The 18,695-nt window shown below is 43.8% G+C and overlaps 1 protein-coding gene across 2 annotated transcripts in view; it reads left to right on the top strand.

Annotated features, from left to right (window-relative positions):
• The window catches only part of IQCK (IQ motif containing K), a 139,579-nt gene that overhangs the window by 15,737 nt on the left and 105,147 nt on the right, over positions 1 to 18,695 (top strand). For both annotated transcript variants that reach the window (XM_010388553.2, XM_030924887.1), the window contains one exon: positions 1,500 to 1,597. In XM_010388553.2, the coding sequence (XP_010386855.2) occupies positions 1,500 to 1,597 (98 nt within the window). The remainder of the gene's footprint in view (positions 1 to 1,499; positions 1,598 to 18,695) is intronic.

Raw genomic sequence — 18,695 nt, 5'->3', positions numbered from 1 at the left:
TTGAACCCAGGGAGACACCATCTCTACGTGTCTACAAAAAATTTAAAAAAAAAAATTATGACCGGATGCAGTGGCTCATGCCTATAATCCCAGCACTTTGGGAGGCTGAGGCGAGAGAATCTCTTGAGGTTAGGAATTTGAGACCAGCCTGGCCAACATGGTGAAACCCTGTCTCTACTAAAAATACAAAAATTAGCCGGGCGTGGTGGCAGGAGAATCACTTGAACCTGGGAGGTGGAGGTTGCAATGAGCTGAGATCATGCCACTGCACTCCAGCGTGGGCAACAGAGCAAGACTCCATCTCAAAAAAAAAAAAAAAAATAGCCAGGTTTGGTGGTGCACACCTGTAACCCTAGCTACCTGGGAGGCTGAGGCAGGAGAATTGATCACACTTGGGAAGCGGAGGTTGCAGAGAGCTGAGATTGCGCCACTGCGTTCTACCCTGGGCAATAGAGCGAGAGAAAAAAAAAAAAATTAGCTGTGCGTGGTGGCAGGTACTTGCAGTCCCAGCTACTTGGGAGGCTAAGGTGGGAAGATTGCTTGAGCCTGAGAGATCCAGGATACAGTGAGCTATGATCGCACCACTGCACTCCAGCCTGGGCCACAGAGTGAGACTCTCTCTCTCAAAAAAAGTAAAAAGTAGAAGAAAACATCATCATGCTTCCCTACTTTGTGTGTGGAAGCCGGAGGTGTAGACTGCAGATCTGAGTCATAGTTCCTTGGGCCCTCGGTAGTACCAGACCCTCTCATACTGGTTTGTTCTGCCTTCTGCATGCCTTGGGCCTTGGCTAAAGACTGCCTTTATTACTGTGATCATAAGACCTTACCCATTATACTCTCACTCCCAATTCCTCTCTGGTCCCAATTCCTACCACATTCCCCTTGTTTTTGTCCATCCGGCCACACTGGCCCCCTTGATATTCCTGGCTTGGGGCCATAACAAGCTGGTGGACCTGGCCTTATGTAAGATACTTCCGACATCCTTTTTTTTTTTTTTTTTTGAGACGGAGTCTTGCTCTGTCGCCTGGGCTGGAGTGCAGTGGCCAGATCTCAGCTCACTGCAAGCTCCGCCTCCCGAGTTTACGCCATTCTCCTGCCTCAGCCTCCCGAGTAGCTGAGACTACAGGCGCCCGCCACCTCGCCCGGCTAGTTTTTGTATTTTTTAGTAGAGACGGGGTTTCACCATGTTAGCCAGGATGGTCTCGATCTCCTGACCTCGTGATCTGCCCGTCTCGGCCTCCCAAAGTGCTGGGATTACAGGCTTGAGCCACCACGCCCGGCCTACTTCCGACATCTTCACCAGAATATAGAAGCTCAGAGGGACATTTTAAGTTGCTTTAGTTATACAGCCCAGCTCTGCAGTCTGGAACAAAATGTAACATCCAAGATCATGTGATTGAATGGACAGTACCTTTTTCTGGCTCAAAAGTAAACATTTCTCCCAGATTAGCTTGGGCCAGTGGGGATTTTCAGTGGGAATTTTTGTTTGCTTGTTTTAGGTTCTCCCAAAGAATATTTGGAAACTTTCATCTTTCCTGTTCTGCTTCCCGGAATGGCTAGCCTGCTTCACCAAGCAAAGAAAGAAAAGTGTTTTGAGGTCAGTTATTTGGCAGGATTTCTTTATTTTAAGATTCTCAATCATTATTATCAGATGATAGCTCATTATCTTGGTACCATCAAGTCGTTCTCCAGATGACCTCTTCGGGAGGGAAAGCCTGTGTTTGGGGTCACTTACCCCGTTCCAGCTACACCATCTAGTTGTGCACATACATGCGCTACCATCTGTCTGGCCACTTGGACTCCGGAGAGCTTTTCCGCCTTGCTTGGTCTCCTGCCTGCCCTTCTCCTGTGCAGTCTGGCATCCACCAGGTTTCTTGGGTCTTCAACTTCTGTTTATTACATGCACTGATTAAAGCTCTCCTTGGCCAGGCACAGTGGCTCATGCCTATTATCCCACACTTTGGGAAGCTAAGGTGGGAGGATTACTTGATGCCAGGAGTTCAAGACCACTGGGCAACATAGTGAGACCCCCATCTCTAAAAAAAAATTTTTTTTAAATTAGCTAGGTGTGGTGGCACATACTTACAGTCTCAGCTACTCAAGAGGCTGAGGCAGGAAGATCCCTTGAGGCCCGAAGTTTGAGGTTGCAGTGATCCATGATCACGCCACTGCACTCCAGCCTGGGCAACAGCAAGACCCCCAACTCAAAAAAAAAAAAAATCCCACAAAACTCTGCTTACTTCCTACTTGACTCTGGATTGATTGTTCCCCCTGGCATCTCTCTACTCCATGCCAACTGTCATGAATGTAAACTGCTTGCAGAGAGTCTTGGAAAACAGTAAGTGCTCAGTAAATGACAGTTAACATTGCACTGCAGAGAATCAACTTCTCTGCAGGGAAGTTTTAGTTTAGTATTTTTGAGACAGGGTCTTGCTCTGTTTTCAGGCTGGGGTGCAGTGGTATAATCATGGTACACTGCAGCCTCAACCTCCAGGGCTCAGTTGATCCTCCCACCTCAGCTTCCTGAGCCGCTGAGACTACAGGTACACGACCCCATGCCTGGCTAATTTTTTTCTTTGTAGATACTGGGCAAAAACTCAGTAAACTCGGTACAAACCGAGTTCCGATGCTGGCCTACCCCCACGTGGATACCCTTAGAGACTCCCTCTTTTCCGTAGTTCACGGGATACTTTGGGTGTATGTGTTCCCTGCACTGTTTTGAATTCTAGAATTTTGGACGATCCAGATGAAGAGAGTAAAATTACAACATTTATTGTTGACCAGGCACTCGCTCTGTGCCAGGCACTTTGCTGAATGCTGTATGTTCCATTATTGCAATTGCCCTCCCCAGCCATGTGAGCTTCTTTCTATTATTATTATCTGCACTTTGCAGAGGAGAAGGTGGAGGGACACAGAGGCCTGAAAAATGATCAAGAGTGAATGGCAGAGTTAGGACTCAAATCCAGATTAAATGATTCAAAATAATACTAAAGGCCGGGCACAGTGACTCATGCCCATAATCCCAGCACTTTGGGAGGCCAAGGCAGAAGAATTGTCTGAGCCCAGGAGTTCGAGACCAGCCTGGGCAACAAAGTGAGACCCAGTATTTACAAAAAAAAAAAAAAAAAAAATCAGCCAGGCATGGTGGTGCATACCTGCAGTCCCATCTGCTCAGGGGGCTGAAGTGGGAGGATCAGCTGAGCCCTGGAGGTTGAGGCTGCAGTGTGCCATGATCATGCCACTGCACCCCAACCTGGAAACAGAGCAAGACCCTGTCTCAAAAAGAAAAAAAAAGATACTAAAAAAGTTGGCAGTAATTACAGTGTAAACCTTAATGAGTTTGACACATCCTGAGGTCTATAAAATTATCCATAGTTAATGATATCACCAAAGTAGTTACCCTTCAGCACAGGGTCCTCATCTGAGAAGAACTGCCTACTGCCATGTTGGTACTGCCATATACTGAGGAGATAAGGTTTTCCCATGTTCTAGCAAGTACTCGATTTTTCCTCAGCAATGCCTTGACAGTATCCTGCCCCACTTGCCTCTGAATCACTCCATATTATACCTCCCCCTAATTGCCTGCCACTTAATCCGCTCAGCATAACATTCCTTTGACAGGCCTCACCATGACATTTGTGTCTTTACTTGAGGCAGAAATGGATGATGAGACATTGATCAGAATTTGGGTAGCACGCTTAGGAAGGGAAGAATTTGGGATACACCTCTGGGCTGTGGTTCACCATTTGACAACAGTGGATCCACATAATGAAGTCACTAGCCCTCAGCCTAGCTTTCAAGGCTCTGCTTAGTTCATTTGTTCATTGGTTCCTTCCTTCCTTCCTCCCTCCATCCCTCCCCCGCAGTGCTCCCCTTCCTGATGGTACCCTCCACCCAAGCAGAACCACTCGGAGTTCGCTGCACCAGCCCCCACCTCACGGCCTCTGTGCATCTGCTCCTGCTTTTTTTAGAAAAAAATCCCTGAGCTCCTCTTCTGTGCATATTTAACTTCTACTTGTTTTTCCAAACTCAGCTCCATAACTTCTCTCTCAAGCTTCCAGTTCCCTGCTGGGCTCAAACTAGAAGTAATTGATCCCAGCTCTCAGATTTCAGAGTATTTCATCTGTTCCTCATTTTATGGCAAATTAAGACATCCTTAATTAAGACATTCTTAGCCCACATATACTTAATTTTATGCATGTCTGTCTCCCCCCCCATATTTTAAGTTCCTTGAGGACAGATTCTCTGATTTATTTTTATATCTCTAGTCAATGCTACCCAATGCCTAGCACATGGTGAACATAGAGTTGGCCCTTGATAAATGTTAAATAAGTGAGTGCATGATTATATACCAGGGAGTATCACTATTACTATGTCTTTGACCAAAACCCAGCTTCCTTCTATCTGGGAAGGCTGTTCTATTGGACTCATCCCTGGAGAAATTCCCTGGAGGGGTGAGGGAAGAAGATATGCATCTATTTCATGAGTTTAGTTGATAGGGGAGAGCAATTGGGGTCCAATGGCACAGCCTGACCCCCCACCTCATATATTAATTATATAAGTAATTAGTAAATTGGGCCTTGATGCCTTGATTTATAGCTTAGCAGTTAAGAGCAAGTCCACCTCCATCCCAACTGGCAGCACAGCCCAGGACAAGTCGTTTCATCTTTCTGAGCCATTATCACTTCCTTCCATGTAAAATGAGGCTGATCATAGCACCTGCTCATGGGATTATCATGCTGATGAAATGAGGTAGCTCATGTAAAGTGCTTAGGCCAGTCCCTGGAACCTAGGAAGAACTCAATACATGTTAACTTATTTATCTCAGTGATACAGGTACTTCCCAGATAGGGTGGGTTGCACCCGCTACCTAAGTGACTTCACTCTTGTTCCTGGGCCATGTGGAGTCCTGACTCAGGATTTGGTCCCAGTTCCCAGAAAAACCATCCAATTCCACAGTGATCTTGCAAGGAAGGTTATTTTGTGGGTCCTCTCATGGGAAGGTGGGGAAGAGGACCCCTACCTTTGTTGGCGCTTATCAAGCAATACTTAATTAATCCTCTCTAGAAGGATTTCTGACCCTCCAGGAACCCCCTCCCCGTGCTCACTCTGCAGACCCCTCCTGGATCCTGAACAGTTCAGCTGTGGCTCTCAACTTGCATGACCCACTCAGCAAGGCCAAGCCCAGCATGCAGTTTTCCCTCCTCTTTTAAATGCAATTCAGCCATTATGTAGCCCTTGTGGGTGGAACTGGGGGTGGGGGCTTCACATCTCTCACCTAACAAAGACACAGTTGTAAGGTTTTCCTCATATTGCTTTGTTGGAAATCCTAGTTTTGACACATGGGCCTGGTGAATTCAAATCTGGGGACCTCAGTCCCCACTCTTTTCTCCTGATGTGCTACTACAGACATGGTTGTCATATTTGAACCTGGGAAGACCACAATGATCAGATCCCTTATTTTCACTAGCAAGAGAGGGCACTCTGCTGATGAGAACTGTAAACATAAAAGCTGGTAAAATAAAGTCAGTGATTCAGGTACTGATGATTAAATCCAGGCAATTGCTCTCCTGTCACCTGTGGTTTGACTACCGCTATGATAATCATCAGAAATTGTATCAAAAGTCAGAGAAGGCCTGGTGTGGTGGCTCATGCCTATAATCCCAGCACCTTGGGAGGCTGAGGTGGGTGGATCCCTGGAGCTTAGGAGTTTGAGACCACCCTGGGAAATGTGGCAAAACCCCATCTCTACAAAAAATACAAAAATTAGCTGGGCATGGTGGCACATGCCTGTGGTTCCAGTTACTTGGGAGGCTGAGGTGGGAGAATCACTTGAACCCTGGAATTTGAGTCTGCAGTGAGCCATGATGGCGCCACTGCACTCCAGCTTGGGTGACAGCACGAGACCCTGTCTCAAAAAAAAAAAAAAAAAAGTCAGAGGAGCCCTCTCATTGATTTATTGCCCGTTGTTCATCAACACTGGTCAAATGCTTCCTATGCACCACCTTGTTTCACCCTTACAATAACCTTCTGAACCAGGTCCTCTTTTTCATCACCTCCTTTTTACCAAGGATAGCCCTGGGACGCAGAGAAGTTGAGCATTACTCAAGGTCACCTAGTAAGCAACAAACAGCACACATCTCCAACCTAGGCCCAGATGATCCTGAAGCCTGGGTTTCCATCCCTCCCAGTAAATGGGAGTTGGAGGCTGTCCTCAAAATAACTTCCAGAGATACTGGTTTTTTTTTTCATTCATAGCTATTTTCTGAAGAACAGACTGCTTACTTGCCTTCGGTTATCAAATTTAAACTGCTTCTAATTTGTATCTGTTTTTCATTTGCCCACTTGGCTTTTCCTGACAATTTAATTCTTGTCCACTACTCATAACTAACCTTCCCCATCATCTGTGTTTTGACTACTGCTATGATAATCATCAGAAATTGTATCACATTGTGGTGTGATACAGTTGGTAGGTATCCTGTGGTGTTAAACAGGTGCAAGGTGTAGCTGAGTGGAAGGGGAGTGAGACTAGGTTGAAGAGTGGTCCCAGAGCAGACCCTTAGCCTGGCCATACCATTGTCAGATAGCTTTGTCTCTCTGCCTTCTGTTCTGCTGCTAAATGAGGAAGAGCGCCTCACAAGTCACATCTCAGCAATTGTATCACTTTTTCCTATCTTGCTGTTGACCAAAGTATGTTCAGTGCACTGTGCCTTTTATTCGATTGAACAAAGGATGGAATGTAATGATCAAACAGTGAAATAAACACAGTGGAATAATCTTTGTTTTCATATATGTAAAGAATATCTGGCTGGGTGCAGTGGCTCACGCCTGTAATGCCAGCCCTTTGGGAGGCTGAGGCACGTGGATCACGAGGTCAGGAGTTCGAGACCAGCCTGGCCAACACGGTGAAACCCCCATCTCTACTAAAAATACAAAAATTAGCCAGGCGTGGTGGCACGTGCCTGTAGTCACAGCTACTTGGGAGGCTGAGGCAGAAGAATGGCTTGAATCCGGGAGACAGAGGTTGTAGTGAGCCAAGATCATGCCACTGCACTCCAGCCTGGGCAACAGAGCGAGACACCATCTAAAAAAAAAAAAGCGTATCTGCAAGCAGGGTGAAGCAGGATGAGTCGACCGTGTTGAGTTCTGTTTAACAAACATTCATTAAGCCCTGCTGTGTGCAGATCATGAGGCCAGACCCCAGGTCACACAGAGGGCACAAGAAGACATGGCCCTGTCCTAGAGGGGCCATAATGATAAACTGAAGTTGTTTTTATTTTTCTTCCCCTTGTGTCTGTTTTTTCACTCCTCTGAAATAAGAATGAATAAGGAGAAATGGCTACAGTGGGTCTGTAGCTGGGGATTCATTTCTAGACCTTGGTGCATGTATATTCCATTGTGCAACCTTTATTCTAATTTACTTGGCCATTATGCTTCTAATTTATACTCTTTCAGAGGGCACAGAAATCAGCTAAAAAGGCACTAATTAAGATTTTACATGAAGGTTGCGTATCTAATATTTGCCCATAAATAATTTTGTAACAAGGGGGCTAGAAACAGTTTCCAGCCTATAAGCAGTGATAAAATGCTTTGAAAGAACCAGATAAATTTCTAATTTTATTAGAGATTAATGAGGCATCCTTGTGCCAACTCATATTTCATCGTTGACATCCTACAGATGAGCTACTCGTGAGACTAAATGAAAACAGTCTAAATGTCAAATGCTCCAGGGTGCTTGAACATAGCATTAAAGTTTAAATTTTATAATGAATGATAAAGGAATGTAGAAAATGTGGCTTGTTAAAGCTGTTCATGTGTGGCCAGGCATGGTGGTTCATGCCTGTAATCCCACCACTTAGGGAGGCCGAGGTGGGAGGATTGCTTGTGCCCAGGAGTTCGACACCAGCCTGGGCAACATGGTGAAATCCTGTCTCTACTGAAAATACCAAAATTAGCCAGGCATGGTGGCAGGCACCTGTAATTTCAGCTACTTGGGAGGCTGAGGCAGGAGACTTGCTTGAACCTGGGAGGCAGAGGTTGCAGTGAGCCCAGATCTCACCACTGCAGTCCAGCCTGGGTGACAGAGTGAGACTGAGTCTGAAAAACAACAAGCACAACCACAAACCTGTTCACTTGTAAAAGTGGAGAAGCTTGAAAGGCAGGCACACTGGAGTTCAAAATCCTACTAGACCGCTTCCTTGCAGCGTGGCCCTAAGTAATTCGTGAGCCTCAGTTTCCTCAACTGTTAAAAGGACGGCAGACCTGCTCCTGTCATTGGGTGGAAGAGGGGAAGTAACGAATGATACTCCCAGAACCAAGGACTCCTCTGCTTCTCACGCTTTGCCAGGAAATTCAGTATTTTGAATGCTACAAATATGCAAGGTGGGTAAATTACTATTAACTTTCTTCATTTCCTGACTTAGGATTTTTAAATTAAATCTGATTCCCTCCATGTTCCCCCTCCCCACCCCCCGGTCATGTAGTCTTTTGTGGGTTATTTTCGAAGGCTTAAAAATCACATTAGTGCCATTTCAACATTTGTCAGACTCAAGTGGAACTCCCGTTATCCAGATCTGCACAACAGATTCGCATTTTCTTGATTCGGCTGTTCCTCACATCCTGTCATTGGGAATAGATGCTTAAACTGAACGATGACTGGCCTCCAACCAAAATTACATAACTGGGGCATTCTTATCTGTCACCCACAACTGAACTTGCATCCAAATGGCTCTTACACAGCAGCGTAATTCATTGGTGATTGGGGCCATTCAAATTATATCTTGAAATAGCATTTATATTAAGTTGCTCAAAAATACTTGCTGATCTGCGTTTTGCCCTTAAACTGCTGATGTCTAGTTATTTATACTTGACTTCATTATTTTTCTGTTTATTTTTTTTCTATGACGTAGCCCTCACAGTGCCTGGAACATAATAGGAACTCAATGAGTATTTATTGGATAAGTGAATGAATATGGATTCTCAAAAGTCAGGGCTGGCCAGGCGCAGTGGCTCATGCCTGTAATCCCTGCACTTTGGGAGGCCGAGGCAGGTGGATCACTTGAGGTCAGGAGTTCGAGCCCACCATGGCCAACGTGGCAAAACCCTGTCTCTACTAAGAATACAAAAAAATTAGTTGGGCATGGTGGCACGTGCCTGTAATTCCAGCTACTTGAGAGGCTGAGACAGGAGAATCGCTTGAACTCAGGTTGCAAAGGTTACAGTGAGCTGACATCACGCCACTGCACTCCAGCCTGGGTGACAGAGTGAGATTCTGTCTCAAAAAAATAAATTAAAAAATAAAAGTCAGGGTCTACTTTTAAGATAGAAATTAAGCTGCATGAGCACTCTATGGAGGACTGTGACCTTTATCCAGTTTGCCATAGCTAGTACACACAGGAGGTAATTTATTAACTAAACCTGCAGTGTCTGGATCTACTGCCTCTGGAGGGAGGTAGACAATGGGGAGACTGCCTACGTCTGCTAGGCTCCCTGGAACTGGAGCTGGGCAAGGAACTCCTCAAATTGAAGGAGCCTCATTCATAGACAATGGAGAGCCAGAGCAAGAGGCTAGGATTCAAGAATAGTAGTTGCCAGCACTTTTTGAGCCTTACTTTGTGCCAGATGTTATTCTAAGCACTTTACCTGAAGTCACTCATTTAATCCTCTCAACAATTTTTGGAGATGGGTGCTATTATCATCATCTTACAGATCAGGGTTGTGCAGCACCAGGTCTAACCAAGAAGCTCAAGTACACAACTAAAAAGTGGCAGAGCCAAGACTCAAACCAAAAATGGTTCCAGAGTCTAAGAGTTTGACCACTGCTCCACTCTGATGGTCAGTCTCACAGCTTGCTGAAAGCAGAGGCCAGATTCTGCCATGAAAGATGGGTCTGGAGGCTGTGGAGAAGAGGAGTGAGAAGTTAGCAAGCCTTTTATTTAGGCTGTCCTGCCAATACCATGAAACTCCAAGGAAAACCAGGGGGAAGAGAGCAGACAGAGAAGCAGCAAGAGCTGGCACCTAATTACTAAGCCATAGAGCATTTGGCCAGTTACACACACATCTATTGTGTGATGTGTGGTGTGTGTGGGTGTGTGTATAGGTGTAGGTGTGTCTGCACACATGAATTGAGGCATCGTATGGTACTTGGTTCAGGAATTCCTTGATTCCAGCCTCTGGAATCAGGCAGACCCTTTCAACCCAGGCCTGTTCCCCAAAAGCTGTGCAAGCTTGATTATTTTGGTTTTGAGTCACTCATCTTCTGATTCATGTATATATATATGTCATTTCAAATATTATGAACTTAATATAGTTTCTAACCAAACAGTTTGTTCCTACTTATTTTTTCTTCTTTAAGCACACAAGTAGTATATTTTTTCATTTTAAAAATTATTTTCATTTTTATTTTTAGAGATGGGGTCTCACTATGTTGCCCAGGCTGGTCTCAAACTCCTGAGCTCAACTGGTCCTCCTGCCTTGGTTTCCCAAAGTCCTGGGATTACAGGGACAAGCCAGTGCACCTGACCCATCTTTAGATATTTAACTCTATTTTAAATGCTCAGTATAAAATTCAGCACATTTAATAGGCAGGTATTTCTCTAATCCTTAATTTGTGGTGGAGATTACAATTGGGAGAATAAACCTTAAGCACATGATTTCCATGAATTATCTCAGCCTAAGAATTAGATCAAGACCCTGCATATTTCATAATATGAATTTAACAAATGAAATAGATTTATTTAACCCTTTCTCAAATGGTCATTTTCAATCATGTAAAAAAAGTAATTGAGATTTTTTAAGTGGCATCTGTATGGCATTAGAGTAACAATCTACAAATAAAGCCAATGGCCTTCTAGTTTTGCTGTGAAATTAGCTGGGTGCTAGCAGTATTTTATATTGTGTTAAATATACTCTGAAAGATAAATAACGGAAAATGATGGCTTTGTACAAATAGCCGGTGGAAGTACATATGTGGCCAACAATAGATAGTGTACAGACATTTCCTGTGTGTATAGCAATTTATGCAGCATGTATACAACAAGCCAAAGGTAACAGAATGCAGATAATAGTATCTAAATTCTTTAGCCAATAAGTGAAGAATCACGTGGAAGATGGGGAAGAGATGAAAGTTTGAACCCTTTGCTCTCCTGTATTTCATATTCCAATATTTTGAGTATATTTAAAAATTTCAGAAAAAGCATGAGTTACCTTTGTAATCAGGAAAAATAGAAGTTAATGTTAAGTAACATTTTCAAGTCCTTATGTTTGACCCTGCTGCCTCGTCTAGGTTATTTTCTTTCTGTCTTTCCTTTTCACTGACACACTCAGTGAATCACCTTACCTACATCTTTTTACCATTCATTGTTTCTTTAATGTGGCACTCTGGCATCTAAATGCTCACTATGTGTGGTACAACTCAAGTTTACTAATGACCTAGTACTGCCAAATTCTGTGACCTATTCCAGGGACAAAAAGGAGGCCAGTATGTTTGGGACAGAGTGAGCAAAAGAGAGGAGAGGTGAGTTTGACAGGGTCAGCCCTGCAGTGGCCGTACCATCACATGGGCCAGTAAAGAAAGTGGGTTTTATTTTAAAAGCAGTTGGAAATAATTATTTCCATGACTGTCAACCTTATTGGGCCCAGTGCTCCCTTGTCATAGCGTTGTATAGTGTGCTTCTTGCTATCCTGAAATGAAATGCTTAGATGATATAATATAACCTATTTATCAGTTACGTGATTGCTATGTTGTACAATAAACTATGTGAAAACTTTATGGCTTAAAATAACGATTTATTATTTCTCATGACTCTGGGCCGAATGGGCAGTTCTGCTGCTCTCTCCTGGGGTCACTCACGTGACTGCGTTCAGCTGGTAACTGGGCTGGGTTGGAAGGTCCAATTCTATCTCACTTACGTGTCTGGGGCCCTGGTGCTGACTGCTAGCTGGGGCACTTTGGTTCTCCTTCATGTGGCCTCGCATCTTCCAGTGGGCTAGACCAGCTCCTTTACAGCATGGTGGTCTCCAGCAGCTTTCCAAGAGGGTAAAAGCAAAATTGGAAAGCCAAGACCTTCTGGAACATGACTTCCACCAAGTTCTCTACTAAAATTACTAAGAATTAGCCGGGCATGGTGGCACGTGCCTGTAATCCCAGCTACTTGGGAGGCTGAGGCATGAGAATAGCTTGAACCTGGGAGGCAGAGGTTGCAGTGAGCAGAGATCTAGCTTGGGGGACAGAGTGAGACTCTGTCTCGAAAAAACAAACAAACAAGAAAAGAGTCTGGCTTCATTTCTTTTTTTTTTTTTAAATTTTTGTGTGTACATCGTAGGTATATATATTTATGGGGTGCATGAGATGTTTTGCTACAGGCATGCAATGCGAAATATCATGGAGAATGGGGTTTCCATCCCCTAAGTAACTTTGTGTTACCAACAATCCAATTACATATACTCTTTTACTTATTTTAAAATGTATGCTTAAGTTTTTATTGACTACAGCCACCCTGTTGTGCTATCAAATAGTAGGTCTTAGTTGTTGCCATTAACCATCCCCAACCTGACATTCATTCCTACTGTGTCTCATGGTGATAAGGCTGTGGATGCTGAAAATATTTCCCTCTGTGACTCTTAGAATTGCTGTCAGATCTAGTTTGTAAGCCATGCAAGAAAATCTTATTATAACTTTATAGTCAAGTTTCTTCTCTTTTTTATTTTAAACAAAAGAGCATTGATCACTTCATTTCCCAAACTTGGCTGCGACTTGCTTTTGTTTCTGAAAATCAAAGTGATCCTCAAAGGACAAGGCTTTGAAAAGAAAGTCAGCAGGCTCTGACCCTAGGGTGGCCCCATGGCTCCTTTACAAAATGAAGGCCAGTGGCTTTGTGGCAGGATTTTCCTTCTCTGGTCTGAAGCTTTGTCCTCTGGCTTTGAGGGGCATGGCTTTATGCCAGATGGCTGTGGTGGCAGTCTTGACTAACTGCCAGATAGGGGAACATTATCATTTGACCATAAATTACATTTCGATTATTATGTACTTTATCAGTTAACTTTTGCCATATAACAAACTACCTCAAAAGTTAGTGGCTTAAAATTACAAGCATTGGTCAGGCATCGTGGCTCATGGCTGTAATCCCAGCAATTTGAGAGGCCGAGGCAGGAGGATCATTGAGCTCAGGAGTTCAAGACCAGCTTGGGCAACATAGCAAGACCCCTATCTCTACCAAAAAAAAAAAAATCATAACCATTTATTTAGCTCACTTTTCTGCAAGTTAGCAACTTGGGCTAGATTTAGCTGGGAGTTTCTTCTGGCCTTGGCTGGGTTCATTCATGTGTCTTTGGCAGCTACTGGGTGGGCTAGATGCTGGCTGGTTTAGGATGGCCTCAACTGGGATGAGCTGTTCCATGTGCTCTCTCATCCTCTATCAGATTAACCCTAGGTTGTTCATATGGCAGCCAGGCAGGGTTGCTTCAATTCAATTAGACGTGTCAAGGCCTCTTAAGCCTGAGGCTTGGAACTGACCTAGTGTCACTTTCACACGTTAGAGTGGCCAGAGCAAGTCACAAGGCCAGCCTAGATCCAAAGAGTTAGGAAACAGATTCTTTTTTTTTTTTTAAGTAAATGTATGGGGTATAAATACAATTTCATTACATGCATAGATTGCATAGTGGCCAAGTCAGGGCTTTAGGGTATCTGTCTCCCAAATAACACACATTGTACCCAATAAGTAGTTTGTCATCATCACCCTTCTTCCACCCCTTCACCCTTCTGAGTCTTCATTGTCTGTCATTCCGCTCTCTCCATGTGTGTATATACAGGTTTTAGCACCCACTTATGAATAAGAACATGCGATATTTTACTTTCTGTGTCTGGCTTGTTTCACTTAAGATAATGCCCCCCAGTTCCATCCATGTTGCTGCAAAATACATGAGTTCGTTCCCTTTTATAGATTCCACTTCTTGATGGGAAGAGCTATAAAGTCACACTGCAAAGTGCAGGAAGGGCGGAGAATGGTGGCCCTTTTTGCAACTTACCGTATACATTGCATTAGAAATAATATGGACCGGGCCACAGTTGGCAGCTGTGACTGCTGGCTCCAGCCTGGTGACTTCAGGAAAGATAAAATGAGCTAATGTGTGAAGGGGCTTTTTCTGGAGTTCAACCATCTGGGCTCAAATTCTTTTTTTTTTTTTTTTTCAGTCAGAGTCTTACTTTGTTGCCTAGGCTGGAGTGCAGTGATGTGATCACGGCTCACTGCAACCTCCACCTCCCGGATTCAAGCAATTCTGGTGCCTCAGCCTCCCAAATAGCTGGATTACAGGCGTGCGCCACCAGTCCCGGCTATTTTTTGTGTTTTTAGTAAAGACAGCGTTTCACCATGTTGGCCAGGCCAGTCTGAAACTCCTGACTTTAGGTGATCCACCCACCTCTCCCTCCCAAAGTGCTGGAATTACAGGCATGAGCCACTGAACCCAGCTAAATTCTTATCCTTCCATTTACTACTCAGTGACTTTGGGCAAGGTATTTGGCATCTCTGTGCCCTCATTTTCTGATCTGTAAAATATGAATTACCTATAATACATTGTAGTAATATGTCCTTGTTGTGAGGATAAATGAGTTAAGTAAAACTTAAGAGTGTCTGGCACATAGAAAACACTCAATACACATTCACTGTTGTTAATCCTATTAGCGTTTCTCTTGGAAAACAGCCAGTCTGTAAAGGAGTGCTATTCCCCATGGCCTCTTCTGGTTGACCAATTGTTACATGAGTAAATGGAGGGTGTAATTCTCTTACTGCATTCTGGACATTACAGATAGATGGCCAAGGATGGACTCTCCTTGTCATTCTGAAAATACTGGTACCTTTTTAAAATGATAGGTATTAGTAAAAATCAAAACATAACTCTTGGAAATAATGATGAGCTTAGAATCTGAGAATGTAATATAAAGACACCTCCCAGAGTTAAGGAACTGCTAGAATCACAGCCTGTAATGGAAAAAAAACAAAACAAAACAAACAAAAAAACCAGCCCTGCAAGTATCCCAGCCTTCTCTTGAGAATTTATGTCTAAAGAAGGAAGCCATTTTAAAAAAGAATGAAAATGAGGTTTTTTTGAAAGAACGTATCTTAAAGTAAATCATTGACTCTCTTGGTTGTTTAGAGAACTGCATTTCTCCTACTACTGTTTAGGAACAGGAAAAACCAGGTCACAAACTAGTCCCAGATCCAAAGATGTTTCAACTGTTAACCCCTTAGAATCATAAAGGGTTATCCAGGAAATAGTGAAGAGAGATGAAACAGAGCTTTCTTAAAATCAGACTTCAGTGTCAGAAATCAAGTACTGTGGATTTTTCCATGATTCCATATGAAAGATCATCTCTCAGTTATTCATAACGTTCTGAAGCTGACACCTTCCAACTACACATGTCAGCTACCTGTTTTTGTAAATGAAATTTCATTGGAACACAGCTATGCCTTCTCCTTTACCTATTACCTGTAACAACTTTTTCACTACAATGGCAGAGTTGAATCGTTGTGTCATGAGCCTGTGTTTACTATCTGACCCTTTAAGAAAAAGTTTGGCCAGGCATGGTGGCTCAGATGTGTAACCCCAGCACTTTAGGAAGCTGAGGCAGGAGCATCGCCTGAGCCCAGGAATTCAAGACCAGCTTGGGCAACATGGTGAAACCCCGTCCCTACAAAAATTAAATTTACACAATTTGCTGGGCACCGTGATGTGCGCCTGTAGTCCCAGGTACTCCGAAGGCTGAGGTGGGAGAATCCACTGAGCCTGGGAGGTCAAGGCTGCAGTGAGCTATGATTGCAGCACTGCACTCCAGCCTGGGCAACAGGGTGAAATCCTATTTCAAAAAGGAAAAAAAAAAAAACAAAAAAGAAAAAGTTTGCCTATTCATGCTTTGAAGTCCTGGAACTAGCCGTATTTTCGTAGTCATAGCTGTTATGTGGGAGGCAGTATAGTATAAAGGAAGCCGAATGATTAAGTAGTTATTGTTGTGTGGGAGGCACTACAGTGTAATGGAAGCTTAATGATTTAGTATAGAATTTGGAGCCATTTTCGCCTGAGTATAGGGCCTCGTTCCACCTCTTTCTAGATGCGTGACCCCAGACCTTGCTAGTATTGTGACCTTGTGATTTTAATCTTTCTAAGCCTCAGTCTCTTCCTCTGTAAAACATAAATAATAATAGTAATTGCTTCAGATAAAGGAGTTTATGATTTTTGTGTGTGTCTGTGTGACGGAGTCTCGTACTGTGGCCTAGGCTGGAGTGCAGTGGCATGATCCTGGCTCACTGCAACCTCCACCTCCCTGGTTCAAGGGATTCTCCTGCCTCAGCCTCACAAATAGCTAGGACTACAGGCGTGCACCACCATGCCCGGCTAGTTTTTGTATTTTTAGTAGATTTGGGGTTTCACCATGTTGGCCAGGCTAGTCTTGAACTCCTGATCTCAAGTGATCTGTCCGCCTTGGCTTCCCAAAGTGCTGGGATTACAGGATTGAACCATCGTGCCTGGCCTAAGTTAACGAGAATTTTTTTTTTTTTCTGAGATGGAGTGTCTTGCTCTGTCACCCAGGCTGGAGTGACAGCAACTCTCCTGTCTCAGCCTCCCAAGTAGCTGGGGCTATAGGTATGCACCACCATGCCCGGTTAATTTTTGTGTTTTTAGTAGAGACAGGGTTTCACCATGTTGGCCAGGCTGGTCTCGAACTCCTGACCTCAAGTGATCCACCCACCTTGGCCTCCCAAAGTCCTGGGATTATAGGCGTGAGCCACTGCGCCCAGCCAAGAATTTAATAAGGTAATGCATTTAAAGTATTCGGCTAAGTGCTTGGCACAGCTACAGTGAAAGATAACAATTAGAACAAAATTAAATTGGAAAAAGTGGAAGTCTGAAAATGAGACAGTCTGAGAGGAAGAGGTGGACAGGGACTGGCCATTTAGGGGGAGTTGAATGGTAGCAGTGGTGTCAGAAATGTGGAGGGCTGTGGTAGGTGTGGTGATGAGGGTGGGACTGCTGGAGTTAGGTGGGCTTGAATCTCTCCTTCAACTCTGCTAGCTCTGGGCCCCTAGGAAGTTTCCTGAAATGCTGTGAGCCTCAGTTTTCTTATTTGTTAAGTGAGGAATTGATAATCATAGTATCCACCTCACCAGGGGTGTGAGGAAGAATAAATGAGATGGGGTGTGTCAACCACAGTAATGGGAGCCATCGTTATTAAGAATTGTGCTTGGCCAAGCACAGTGGTTTACACCCATTATCCCGCACTTTGGGAGGCCAACGTAGGTGGATCACTTGAGATCAGGAATTGGAGACCAGCCTGGGCAATATAGCAAGACCCTATCTCTACAAAAAATAGAAATTATTCAGGCATAATGCCATGTGCCTATAGTCCCAGCTACTTGGGAGGCTGAGGTGAGAGGATTGCTTGAGCCCAAGAGTTTGAGGCTGCAGTAAGCTATGATCACACCACTGCACTCCAGCTTGGGTGACAGAGCGAGACCCTGTCTCTACAAGAGATAAATAAATAAAAATAAATTTTAAAATTGTGCTTGAAGGAGGGAGGCAAATGCGAGCAAGTGCAAAGCCAGAGGGAAGAGAGATGGGGTCCAGGTAGGCGATGAGAGAAAGAATAAATTCAGTTTTAGGCAGGAGTAGCCAGATGGATCAGGACAGGCATGTCATCAAGCCTCTGCCGGTAGCTTCCTGTAACACAGGGCTTGGCATGAGAGCAGGCCTTGAAGGGAGTGCTCCAGATCCCTTGGTTTCTCAGAGGCATGGCTTTGAAGCTAGGTGTGCAAATAATTTTGATCCTGAGATCAAAATACGTGGGAGTAGAATTTGTACAAAGACTTGCCTTCTCCTTATTGAATCTGCATTGACATTGACCTTTCTGATCTTCCGATTATGATTATAGCTGCTTTCCTGAGTGCCCCTGGGCTGGCCACACTCCATAAGAGTTGGAAGGGGAAAAGGTTGTAAGGCAGGAAATCAACTGTGCAATTGTTAACTGTGCAAGTGTTTTTAGACTGAAGTCTAGTTAAAAGGCCACAGTACCATTTCTGCTCTGCCGTGACCTGCATTGCATTCCACTGGAACAAATTAAGTCTGAGATGTGTAAATAGCATTATGAAGATTAAACCTTACAGTTAGGTTGATGTTCTTAAGGAATTCCATGACATTCAGCCATGCCTTTGGATTAGGTTAATTGGAACACGAGCGATCAGAATTTAATTAGAATTTAATTGAACTGCTATATTAAACAGAGCTGGCTCAGTGGCTACATTGCAAACTTCACTTGGAAATTCTTTCTGATGCATCTCTGAAAATATTTTGAGCACTCAGAGTAAAGTTAATCATTTTTACTGTAAGCAATTTTTGATAAAAGACTTATATTGTTAGCAGTAAAAAGTAGTGGAAACACAAATGAGTTTGTTTCAGCTGGGGAGTATTAAGTATGCAGAGCTAAGATTTCCTTATTTGCTGGAGTTAACTCTTTGAGGGCAGATCCTGAACATGGCAGAAAACCCCATACAAACTACCCTAAGCAGAAAGGGATTGTTTTCTTTCTTTCTTTCTGTCTTTGTATATTACTTATTTATTTTTTGAGATAGAGTCTCACTCTGCTGCCCAGGCTGGGGTGAGATCATAGCTCGCTGCAGCCTCAATCTACCCCAGCTCTAACGATC

The sequence above is a fragment of the Rhinopithecus roxellana genome, chromosome 20 (genome assembly GCF_007565055.1).
Source record: "Rhinopithecus roxellana isolate Shanxi Qingling chromosome 20, ASM756505v1, whole genome shotgun sequence".
Classification (NCBI taxonomy): Eukaryota; Metazoa; Chordata; class Mammalia; order Primates; family Cercopithecidae; genus Rhinopithecus; species Rhinopithecus roxellana.
The sequence above is the reverse complement of the archived record's forward strand: the minus strand, read 5'-3'. Positions and strand labels throughout refer to the sequence as shown.